The sequence below is a fragment of the Herpailurus yagouaroundi genome, unplaced genomic scaffold (assembly GCF_014898765.1).
Source record: "Herpailurus yagouaroundi ecotype Mexico unplaced genomic scaffold, PumYag 140, whole genome shotgun sequence".
In the NCBI taxonomy this organism is placed as follows: Eukaryota; Metazoa; Chordata; class Mammalia; order Carnivora; family Felidae; genus Herpailurus; species Herpailurus yagouaroundi.
The window spans coordinates 35,407,182-35,419,977 of record NW_024412395.1 but is presented as its reverse complement, the minus strand read 5'-3'; the positions used below and the strand labels follow the sequence as shown (position 1 = coordinate 35,419,977).

Below are 12,796 nucleotides of genomic sequence, written 5' to 3'. Positions count from 1 at the left end.
TTTTAAAGCCGATGATGTAGAAGTTCTACTCTTCTTCATATTCAGCTTCTAAGAATTTAGTCACATGGCTGCAACTAGATACAAATAATACTGGAAAACCTGCATTTTCAGTGAGCAGCCTTGTGCCTGGGAAGAAGGGAAGAACATATTTTTAAGTCTTTTAATATTCTTCTGCAACCATTAAACTTTTAATGCTTCTTATGAAGGGTTTGCAGTAGTTTAAAAAAAGAGACCTGTATGATAAAATAATAATACAATAAAAATAAGGAAATCTGGGTCATAGAAAATAGAATGTACTATGTCAGTACTAGGACTGGAGAATATAAAAGGGAAATCCTGATGTAAAGTCCAGGTGGGTCTTTTAGTCAAGCCTAAAATATGGCTATGGTTTCTGATTACTGTTTCTATAAGTGGTGTCAGCATGTTACATTGGTTTTGCATCCATTCCTGTTTGATGAAAAATGTAATGATGAGGTGTCTGGTTTTCCTCAGGGCATTGGTGGCCAGTAAAAATTTGTATGACTCATACATGATTTTTGTATTTTTTAATTTCAGTAATCTTTAGTATGTCCAAAATATTAGCATGGAATCAGTATTTTTAAAAATTGATATTTTTTGATAATCTTCAAAATCGTTGTCAGTTATATACTGATGGCATATCTCTATTGAGAGTAGCCATGTCTCAAGTATTTAGAAGCTACATTTGACCTGCGTCTACTGTATTGAACAGTGTAGGTGTAGGAATTTCAGGAGCAGAATTTTGGGCCATAGTTGTTTTTTTATTTGTTTTGTAGGGGGATGGGGCATAGTTCTTTGGAGACATTTGTTTATAAACTCCATATGGATTTGGAGAATCAGGAAATGTGGAAATTGCTGAGTACAGAATTTTCAATATGTTGCCCTGAAAATCAAAAAAAAAAAAAAAATAATAATGAACAAATTGGAATAAGCATATATTTAATTTTGAGATATAAAATTGACATGGAAGAGAAGAAATAGGTTTTGAAATCAAATATGGGATATGGGGGTTGAATTTTGGTTCTTCAGACTACTGTATGTATCACTTTAGTAATACACATCCTTTTAGAGGCAGGCCCACATTTGTTAATTAAAAAAACAAAACACCTAGGATACACTGGGCACTGTGTCAAAAAACAAAAAGTGTATTTTACAGGCAACATGCATACACATTCTTTAGCCACATCATTAGATACAAATAATAATGTTTCAAGTTAACTTTTATATATATATTTTAAACTGAAATGTCCATCTTAAAGGACAATAAACTGAACCTTGGAAAAATAATGTAGCCTTTCAAAGACCCTTTTCTTTGAAGTGCGAAAGAGTTTTTTGCCTAAAAGCAGATTTTACTTCCATGAGAGAGCAAGTATTCTTTGTACCTAAACATATTTGGGATACATTGGTACAAGAGTTTCAAATATTGTTTTTAAAGTGCTTTCGGGGCACCTGGATGGCTCAATCAGTTAAGTGTCTACCTCAGCTCAAGTCATGATCTCACAGTCTATGAGTTCGAGCCCCACGTCGGGCTCTGCTGACAGCTCAGAGCCTGAAGCCTGCTTCACATTTTGGGTCTTCCTCTCTCTCTGCCCTACCCTCGCTCGTTCTCGTTCTCTCTCTCTCTCTCTCTCTCTCTCTCTCTCTCTCAAAAATAAATAAACATTAAAAAAAATTTTTTTTAATAAAAAAATGTTTTCATGTTACAGTAATATTTCTAAGGTCCTTGAAGATGATTTTTCAGTATAATGGGTTTTTGTTGTTGGGTTTTCCCTCCCCAGATATTTTTAGATGAACTGCACGAACATGGACAACTGCATTCTATGTCATCTTGGATGGAATTGTATCCAACAATTAGTTCCGACATCAGATTCACTAATATGCTTGGTCAGCCGGGTGAGATTGTTTTCTTTCCCTATTTATGGTTATGACAGTAGTTGGAATGGGCCAGAGAAGCAAGTGGTTGTGTTGGGGAATGGAGGGGTGCTTTATTTTGTTTTATAAACAAAAAAGTAATTGCAGCTCTTTGGTTAGAGCTAGCTTTTGACTTCTTTAGTTTTTTCATTAGGATCAACTGCACTTGACCTTTTCAAGTTTTATGTTGAGGATCTTAAAGCACGTTATCATGATGAGAAGAAGATCATAAAAGACATCTTAAAGGTAAACAGTACACTTACTATTTATTGCCAATATGCAGTATATTTTAAAAATTGATACTGTGTTCCTTTGATTTATATGTATTATTAGTGTTAACAAGATTTCTCCTTCTTAGGATAAAGGATTTGTAGTTGAAGTGAATACTACTTTTGAAGACTTCGTGGCCATAATCAGTTCAACTAAAAGATCAACCACATTAGATGCCGGAAATATTAAGTTGGCTTTCAATAGTGTAAGTTTTCAACTTTTCTATGAAAAACAACTAGCTTTACTTGTGTTCTAAACCATTACTTCAGTACAGTTTTTAATATATTCAGCCAGAAGTACTTAAGCTGTAGGCTACTGAAATAAGGGAGCATGAGTAGGATTTCACTGAGTAGTAGTCTTTCAGAGTAAAGTAAAAGAAAATAGACAAGGATGAAGTTTCCTTTGCTCAAATTAATTGGTATTATAAATTGGCCCGTAACTTATATATAATGGAGAATGCTTAAATTAATAATGAATTATTTCAGCTGTACTATTGTAACTGATTAAATATGATTTTCTAAAAGTTACTAGAAAAAGCAGAAGCCCGTGAACGTGAACGAGAAAAAGAGGAGGCTCGGAAGATGAAACGAAAAGAATCTGCGTTTAAGAGTATGTTGAAACAAGCTACTCCTCCAATAGAATTGGATGCTGTCTGGGAAGATGTATGTATAATTGTAAAATTTTTCTCATGATTCATTTCCTTTACAATTGAAGATAAAAATATTTCTAATTCCCTTCTCATTTTATAGCCACAAAAAAGTTATTTATAGAATATAAATTAAATATATTCAGAATGTTTTCAAAGTATAAAGTCAGCTCAGACCCTGCGTTTAGGAATATTTATTAAAAATGGCTTGGACTTCAGAAGAAAAGAAATCTAATAGATTTTGAGGGGATGAGGCTGTCACAGTTACCACTTGATGTTGTGATTCTTTTTAGTCTTGTTGGTATACTTTTCTTGTTATTTATGTATTCATTTTATATCTGAATTTTTCAGATCCGGGAGAGATTTGTAAAAGAGCCAGCATTTGAGGATATAACTCTAGAGTCTGAAAGAAAACGAATATTTAAAGATTTTATGCATGTGCTTGAGGTAATTTTAGTATTCTCATAATGAATCAGTTATTAAAAAATATATAAAACTATAAACAAAAAGATTAAAGTATGTTTCTTAAATTATACTGCCTCTACATAAATGTCTATATAAATGTTAGGTAATGCTAAGATGGTTAAGGATTGATTTTTCATAGAAACTGCCTTTAAGCCAAAGGAACTAAGCTTTCATGTCATTATAAAGATTTGTTTTAGAGACAGTTTATATTTGTTTCATATTTTCTGTGTGGCAACAATTTAGCAGCCTACTAGAATGAGCGGTAAACCTAAAGAAAACTTAAACAGCTTTTTAAGCACACATTTCAATATTACACTATGTTAGATGTGTTGAATGTTCAGGGAAGTCTGGAAAATTATGGAATAAGTAGTAAGTTACTCCATTAGCTGAATAAGAGTATTTTGATGAAGATTTCAGGTAGGTATGTATATATAGTAAATATGCCTAATTGGCCAGTAATGCTGAATAATCATATTTGGTGCCTATGTGGGTCCAGGCATTGTTCTAATGGTTTTGCAAATACTACATACATGAACTTAGTCCTCACAACAACCCTTTTGAAGTTATAGATGAGCAAACTGAGGAAAAGAGAAGTAATTTGCAGGGAACGGATTCTAGCCCAGACTCTTTGACTCTAGGGTCAGTGCTTTTAACAGCCCTATCCTGGCAGTTATGTAAAGTGATCCTTTATAACATGCTGAAAGGTGGAATTTATTTAACATTAGAGTGTTGAATGGTGTGGTCATTGGGCACTGCAGGTCACTTAATTGTTCACTGTTTCTTTGGATTTCTTGTTCTTGATGAATTTCAATGTTGACAGCAGTGCACCCTTCTTATTTCTCACCTGCCTTTCGATCTAGTCCTAGAGGCCTCTAGATCTTTTCTGTTCAAAGTGTGTTTCAGAGCAGCAGTATCTGCATTACCTGGGAGCTTGTAAGAAATTCAGAATGTCAGAATTTCTGGCATCGGAGTCATTCAAACAAGATTCTCAAGTGCTACAATAGAATTGATTGTGAGAAGTTCTACTGTAGCTAGTGTCTTAGCATTGTCCCCCAGTTCCTAATCATGAACAGGATTCTTTGGTGATGTATGCTGGTAGTAAAGTGGTGAGGTCTCAAATGGAGCTGAAGATGATTGCATAGGGAGGAGCCAGTCACTTTGGAATAAGTTTTGGGACCCCAGTGATCTGAGCCTTTGAGTTGGAAAAGGAGGAAGAATTAGCATTCAGTGACCAAAGTAAAAGGAGCTTCCCTTTTGAGCTAAATCTTTTATTTTACTTACTTGTAAACTGAAGCATAATTATTTTCAAAGCCATAGGTAAGTTTGGAGGCAAGGAGCTTTTACTGCAGCATTAATAAGTGAGTTAAAATCCACAAAGACAAGATTTCCTTTTCTGATTTCATGTGGTGTTTGAGTTAGATTGCCTTTGGAGGGTCTTGAATTTGACTAGAAGGGAATGCTCTTTGGGTGCAGAGAAAAAGGAATAGATTTTGCTTTATTCTGAGACTAACCTCATTCATGTTAGGTCAAGGATGGCTCTGAGGTAGTTCTTTTTCATGGTGCCAAGCCTAGCTTGCTGAACAAAGCCAGATTCATCAGAAAAACTATCTAAATGCTGTTTTATTTCATCCTTGTTGAAAGCAGGTGGACTGCTCTGCAGATTATTTTATTTTTAAATTTTTTTTAATGTTTATTATTGAGAGAGAGACAGAGCATGAGCATGGGAGGGGCAGAGAGAGGGGGAGACACAGAATCTGAAGCAGGCTCCAGGCTCTGAGCTGTCAGCACAGAGCCCGACGCAGGGCTTGAACTCATGAACTGTGAGATGATGACCTGAGCCAAAGTCGGTCGGTCGCTTAACCAACTGAGCCACCCAGGCGCCCCAAGGACACTTTCTTTATTAATACTTTGCCATGTTTAGATGGTGAAACAAGTGGGCACAGGAAGGATGATTGAGATCAAACAGAACATTGCTAATTCTTCACAGTTGCAAGGAAGTATGTCCTAAATTTGTTCAAAACAAATGAGGTTTTTACTCTAATAATTACTTGTATAGCATTTCAAAATTCTTTATGATCTGCTGTCTAAAGTAAATGTAAACTTTTGAAATTCTTCCTACGCTTGTAGCATGAATGTCAACATCATCATTCAAAGAACAAGAAACATTCTAAAAAATCTAAAAAACATCACAGGAAACGTTCCCGCTCTAGATCGGTAAGGAAGTTAATATTATGGCACCCTAAGTGTATTGAACTTTTTGTTAGCAACATTATGAATGAAATTATGTGTATTAATTATGTAGGGGTCAGATTCAGATGATGATGACAGCCACTCAAAGAAAAAAAGACAGCGATCAGAGTCTCGGTCTGCTTCAGAACATTCTTCTAGTGCTGAATCTGGTAAGTGTATCTTTTAACTTGATTAGAATCATTGGCACTGGGATGTATGTCCTCATATTCTGACATTTTTTTTTTCTTTTCATGTTGCTTAGAGAGAAGTTATAAGAAGTCAAAAAAACATAAGAAGAAAAGCAAGAAGAGGAGACATAAATCTGTAAGCAAGTTTTTAATTTTTTATACTACACCTAGGCATTAGCCCTTAACTTGTTCAGTGGCGACAGAACTCTTCTGTCTGGTCCTGTGCAGTCCAGCACAGTTCAGGTGGACACCTGACTCAGGAATTTTATAGTTTGTCTTCACCTTAATCTTTATGTTAGAAATCTTCTAGCAATCTTTAAACACACATACACACACAACAGTGTTAAGATTCCCACTCTGGCTTTTTAAAGTAATCTTAGAGAAAGTCCCAAGTGTGTATGTATGTGATGCAGCTATGGTGAGAATCACAGATTTAAATGTTTGGCTGCTTCCTCTGCTCCTCATTCTTAATTTTACATATGCATCAAGATATACCTAAGGAGCTATTTTTCTTCATGCTGCTCACTTAAATTTGCACGTATCTAATTAAGGACCACTTATTTAGGTGGTGACGGTATACTTTAAATACTACTTGTCAGTTGCAGTTTTGAGGAGAGAATTTTATATTACAGTCATCCTAATAGATGATTAAACTAATCACAGCATCTTGTGTACATATCTGAACATTTTACTGGATTGGTAAAAAATGTCATGTTTGTCTGCATTTATATAATAATAGATAAAATCCCATTTTGTGTGCCTTCTGTTCTGATTTAGTAAAGCTCTTTCATGATGTTACTTTATTAGAATGGCATCCTTCCCAAAGAAAAGGCCCTCCAAATTTCACCATAGTAAGAACACATGCCCTATAATACATGGATGTTCTTATATGTTACCTATATGGGGGATATTTTAAAAATGATTGGTATCTTCATCAAAATGTTAACTTTATTTTTCATTTACACAGGACTCTCCAGAGTCTGATGCTGAGCGAGACAAGGATAAAAAAGAAAAAGACCGAGAAAGTGAAAAAGACAGAACTAGACAAAGATCAGAATCAAAACACAAATCACCTAAGAAAAAGACTGGAAAGGATTCTGTAAGCATTCAGAATTATTTCATACTTGTGTTTTCAAAATATAAAAATGGATATTCCTCAGAAAATCTTCTGTGATTATTATTTTAACACACTAAGAAAGGATACGGTCTTCTTTGTAATTCTAAGAAGTACCACTGTACGTTTTCTGTCAGATTTTTTAAGGAATATATGAGACTCAGTTCTGGGGTTCTCCCTCCAGGTGTGCACAGTTGTTACTGTCAAATCCAGTTTCAAAAGGTAGTATTCCAGTAACTTTTAGGAGTAATCATTGTGAGGAAAGAGGTGAGGGCAAAGGCTAACTTAACATTTTAATATCAAATTACATAAATAGTTGCTCAGTTTCCCATATATATGTGTGTGCGTATACATATATGACAGCACAATAACATAAGCCTTCTTAGCCTTGCCATTCTTTCCACAAATACTATGGACTTAGCAGGAATAATGTCTCTGAATTCACCTGTGGAGAATTTAAACTGTGTAGATAAATACCCTGCTCCTCCCTCTGGATATTCTGATTCAGTTGATAACAGAAGTTCTTTTTAAAAGCTGCCCTGGTGGGGCATCTGGATGGCTCAGTCAGTTAAGCGTCTAACTTTGGCTCAGGTCATGATCTCATGGCTCGTGGGTTTGAGTCACATTGGGCTCTCTGCTGTCTGCACAAAGCCCATTTTAGATCCTTTGTCCCCCCTCGCTCTGCCCTTCCCTCACTTGCATGCTGTCTCAAAAATAAACATTAAAAAATTTTAAAAAGCTGCCCTGGTGAGTCTAATGCACATGCTTGGTGAAGCAGCTCAATAGTTTCTTCTTTGTAGTAAGTTCAATGAAATCTCTGAAGGGAAGGAGAATAGGTAAATTATCCACTTTCTAAAGGTTTTCACAAATACTAATTTTTAGTCTTTTTAACCTAGTGTTGTCCTGTTCATAAATCTTAAATGTTTATCTGAGGATAGTATCCTGAAAGCATAATACTTTTCTGTAACATAAAACACCTTATAAGGCGACCTAGAATCTGCAAAATTAGCAAGGAATATAGCGCCTTAGGTAATGAACCCCCCCCTCCTCCCATTAAATGGAAACAACATGTTTCATATTCAGTGGTGTAACAGGAAGGAAAAGTAACCAGTGTTAAAAGTTTGTTCTGTCTCCCGTAATAAACCAAGGAGTGCTCATTGGTAGACTTTTGGGAAAAGAGGTCAGTCCTTAAACTGGTGTGATGGGTTTGTTGCTATGGAAAAGAATCCGTATAAATTTTGGATTTTTGTTTTAAAAGGTTTAATACTACTTAATATTTTGAGCACTGGCATTAAATGGTAATTGTATACAATGTCTTTCAGGGGAATTGGGATACTTCTGGCAGTGAGCTGAGTGAAGGGGAATTGGAAAAGCGCAGAAGGACCCTTCTGGAGCAACTGGATGATGATCAATAAATTATACCAAATATATGTTTACAGTATGATTTAAAGTCTAATTCAGACCAGGGATTCTATTTTAAAGTTCAATTGAAATAACACTGGGTTTTAATTATATCACAGGAAAAAAAAAAAGTGCATTTAAGTATTGTTATTGTGGACTTTATAAAAGCAAAGGAAATTGAAAATAACTTTTGATTCTGTATCAAGAATCATATTTTCATACGGTCATAACTGTCTTTCTGAGACCCTTTCATAGGGCACTGCAGGATGGATTAAAGGTGGCAATTTACTGATAACTGCAGATGTCTCTACTTTGTTCTGAAGTCTAAGTCATGAGGCGATTTGATTTACTTTATAGAAGTTGGATTTTGAAGATATAACGAAAAATTTTTTGATATTTAGTAGTACAAAAAAAGCACCAGCAACTGACAAAACTGCTTTTTTGTGCACTACCCACCTGGTTAAAGCTGATACGATCTTTTATGGTGAACTCAGAAATAGGTGTTCATAATGGAAACCTGGTAGACCCTTAACTATAGTGGTGCTAATGAGCACCTACTATAATAAAGCCACCATTATTTTTTATGAAACATCGGAGTACATTTTAAAAAGGCTGTCGTGAGGGCATTATTTTGAGGTGATGTTTAAAAAGATAACATCAAATCAAATTGTAAATTAGTTTAAATATATTTGCCTTAAGGACCTACTAAAGAATGTGCCACCAAACTTTAAGTGATAGTTGCAATATCCTTGTCTGAAACAAAAATCAATGTTGACTTAAACATTTTCTTTAACAGTTGTCTTTTTTTTTTTTAAATCCAATCTTTTCTCTTGCTTTTTTTCATTGAGGAAGTCTTTTATCTTCCCTACTCACTGAGAAGTATTGACTTCGTGGTACACATTCTAAAGCATTTCTGATTTGAATATTTTTGTACATTTTTATCAATTATTAAACCTTCTCTTCTAGCGTGTACTAGTATTTATTTCTACTTAAACTACTCAGCTCTAAGAAAATTGTATTATCATTTCAAGATACTAAATCCTTGAAATTTTGCTTCATCTTACCCATATAGCTAGGTTACTTTACCTTTTTAATATTTAAGAATATTATAAATCCGTACATTTGAAGCCCCTATAATTTGTTTTTGATCTACAAATTTCCTATAGAAAACTTTAGAGAGGCAGTGGTTTGAAGCTAGAATACTCTTTACATGCTAACTTTTGCAAGTTGGTAATGTAATTTATACTATTTTCCTTCAGTGCAGGAGATTTTTTTAATAAGTAAATATTAGCACATAGTCTTTGGCATTATGTATTTTTTTATTTTGGACACTTGGAGCAATCCTATTTCAATTGGCATTTAGAAGAACAAAAAGTTCATCTTATTTTTCCTTCACCATTCTAATGAAATGACCAGGACTACTCTCCCATCCCTGCCCACTGTTTCAAGCCTCAAGAAAAAGGGGGTGGGAAAGTTGTTTCTACTCTGCCAAGTCATTTTTCTGCTGTGAAAACTGACAGGACTGTGGAAAATGAGAACATCCTTAGAATATGTGAAGTAATGAAGTTGCTTACTTGAGGGTTGGTCTCTTATTGTATATTAGAACCAAAACATAGAACAACCTTGGCAATAGGGAGTTGCCTAGATTTAATTTTCAAACGTCTCATAATGATAGTTAATATCACTAATCATGTCAAACACTTGACATGGAAGTCAGTGGTAAAATCTTTAAAGTGCGTATCATATTGGCAGAAGTACTAGTGGTGTTTCACAAGAGAATTTAGAATCTGTAAAATTTTAATTCCATGAATGATGGTTTTTTTTAAGTTTTAATTTTTCTATTTAAATAAAAACCTATTGATATGTTTTAGCATGTCCTCAAAATAGATTTCTGTATTTCTTAGAGGTACTGTCTTACCACCTCACGTTCCTTTAATACAAATTCAAGTTTCTCTGTAGTTCATCCATGAAAATTATTTGACCTAAAAACAAAACTACTGAAATTGCAATTCAAAATAGAATATCCTTATTATAAGAGATATAACTGAAGTGACTATAATCCTTGCTTGCTTTAACAAACCCATCAAATGGAATTTAGTTACCAAAAAGATACTGTATAACCCTGAAGGCACAGGTGATGGAAACTTCTGTTATAGCAAGAGTTCTTTTGTGAATATTTTTAATTTACTAGATTAGGTTTCTAAATTTTCAGTCTGCTACAACCTGAAATGTCTTAGAATATTGGTTCTGTTAAACAGATTTGTTCAAACTCCTTATGGAACGTGTGTTCAAACAGCGAAGTATGTTTATTTGCAGATGAGGGGAATTTATACTTTTCAGTTAAGCATCAGACTCTTAGGTAAATGAGGGTTTTTCTTCCCTCTGTAACATCAATATTAATGAATTATTGGATTAAATTTACTAATATATTTAATAACATAATAGTCTAAGAATCTCAAATATTTGATGTTTTCTTTTTCTTGCAGTCTAGTAATTCCTATATGGGAAAATTGAATTTGTATGAAGTGAATTTAGTCAGTATGATGAATTCTTTACACTTTCCCAAATTTATTTAAATAATGCTTTTAAATAAAAGCAATGGTCCTTTTTTTTAACACAGCAAGAGTATTTCATTAATACCCATATGAGCTTCAGCATATAGATCAGTCATGTTTTTCAACAATAAAAACTTCACTTTTTATGGCTCCCAGTAAATTCGAAAATGATCAAAATGTCACAGCTTGACTTTTGCTAATTGGGCCTCAATTCATACAACTATAAAATAAAAATGGCCTAGAGTAAGGCCTAAATTCATTGGTGGAGTAAAGAAAATGTAAAAGCTGAAATGTCTCTACATTTATCTGGAAACATGGTCCATAATTATCATTTTTCAAAGGGCCTTTGTCCTGTGTTACCAAGCATTTGTCTAGATGATCCTGGTTTTCTCCCAGTGTTAATGGTCAACTCAGTGCTGACTAGGCAGCCACTTTTCTCTGCATCCAGAAAGGGGTAGCCTTATAAAGAGTTTTCTTTTTTTATAGTTTAGATGCTATTTGAGAGAGAGAACGGTTTCTAATCAAATAGTGCCCAGGGAGGAGTGACGAATGCTTTATATAGAATATTTAAGAGTATTATGTAATTTAAATGTAAAGTACAAAACTAAGGAACCAAATAAACATTTCTAAAAGCAACATAAGGCAAAGCACATTAATTCCTTGTATCTTAAATCAGGCTGCTGCTTTTCCCCTTGGGGATGTATCTCAGTACCAGGTACAATTTTAATTCTTTCATATTTTCTAGGAAAAACTATACGTAAAGGAAAAGCAAAATGTTATGAGTAGTTTTTCACAGAACTGTGTTCTAAATAGGCTTAATAGCATATTTCAGTCTAATGATTCTTACCTTTATTAAATCTTACCTTGGTCTTAAGTTTTTCAGTTGTTTGGACTTAAATGATAGGTTCCTTGGAGACAGGGATTTGTGTTTCATTAACTGCTATATCCTGTGGATTAAGACAGTGCCTGGCACACAGTAGGCATACATTGAATGGATGTAAAATTTTAGTTGACAGACTTACCCAATATCCATGGTACCCAGCCTCTGCATTATAGGAGATGCTTGAAAAAGCATCATGCAATAATCTATACTAAACCACAACTAAAGCCACATACATAATCGAAATGCACTGAGGACAAGTTCTAGTGATTGTATCTTGTCACTTTTACTACAGAAATTTCCAAAAGCTTGTTAGAACATGTTACTTCCATGTGGTTTTGAGTAGGAAAGGAAATCCTTTGTGATTTAAAACATAGTTTTCATATTCATATGTTATAGTAGTTCAAAAGTAGTAATTTAGCTAGATAAGAATTAGTCTTTAAAGGCCATGCTGGAAACAAAAAAATTCCTAAATTCTAAACTGAGAACTAATTATTTCAGGCTGTTTCCAACAAAGCGTGAGGTATGGGAAGTGAAAAAATGGGGCTCCAATTACACACTCCATTCTCCATTTTATTTAGCTTGTCTCCTTGGCCTAAGTTCCTTAAGTTTAAGTAGATTTTCTGTGCTTTTCAGACTTGCTACATAAAACTGCTTTTGTGACTCCATAGGATCTATGCTTCAAGGCCATCTTGTTATTGTTAATGACTGGTAATTGCCCAGGTATAATGGCCCATTGCTGTTTGCAATTTAGGAGAACTAACAACTCCCCACCCCAGTTTTCATTGATAGTCTGAAACAGAGTGGCTGCCTAATCAGAATCCAAAAGCCATTTCTTAATGCCCTTTTATGCTGTTCCTTGGGGTATCGAAAATGTGCTATTTATAAATACTCTTTTATTTTGACCCTGCCTGAAACTTTGGTAGGTTTGGTCTCTTGCCTACCTCTCTACAACTAAACTGAAGATTTGTTCTGAAAGGTGAGTAATAATAGGGGGAACAGGTTTCTATTTTCTGTGTTTGTAATTACCAGATTTTCTCTTCTGTTTATATATTGTTCTGATGTAAAGAACCTTAATAGTTATATAAAATTAGACTTTTGTAAATAAATATAATTTAT

General features: G+C 34.3%; 1 protein-coding gene across 10 annotated transcripts in view; it reads left to right on the top strand.

Annotated features, from left to right (window-relative positions):
• The window catches only part of PRPF40A (pre-mRNA processing factor 40A), a 54,419-nt gene extending 44,300 nt beyond the window's left edge, over positions 1 to 10,119 (top strand). For 5 of the 10 annotated variants that reach the window (XM_040475096.1, XM_040475100.1, XM_040475094.1 and 2 more), the window contains 10 exons: positions 1,797 to 1,911; positions 2,072 to 2,175; positions 2,288 to 2,404; positions 2,724 to 2,861; positions 3,197 to 3,292; positions 5,438 to 5,524; positions 5,613 to 5,709; positions 5,802 to 5,863; positions 6,695 to 6,826; positions 8,164 to 10,119. In XM_040475096.1, the coding sequence (XP_040331030.1) occupies positions 1,797 to 1,911; positions 2,072 to 2,175; positions 2,288 to 2,404; positions 2,724 to 2,861; positions 3,197 to 3,292; positions 5,438 to 5,524; positions 5,613 to 5,709; positions 5,802 to 5,863; positions 6,695 to 6,826; positions 8,164 to 8,256 (1,041 nt within the window). In that variant the 3' untranslated portion in view covers positions 8,257 to 10,119. The remainder of the gene's footprint in view (positions 1 to 1,796; positions 1,912 to 2,071; positions 2,176 to 2,287; positions 2,405 to 2,723; positions 2,862 to 3,196; positions 3,293 to 5,437; positions 5,525 to 5,612; positions 5,710 to 5,801; positions 5,864 to 6,694; positions 6,827 to 8,163) is intronic. The other 5 variants (XM_040475097.1, XM_040475102.1, XM_040475099.1 and 2 more) reach the window with 2 other exon arrangements.
• The last annotated feature ends 2,677 nt before the right edge of the window (positions 10,120 to 12,796 follow it).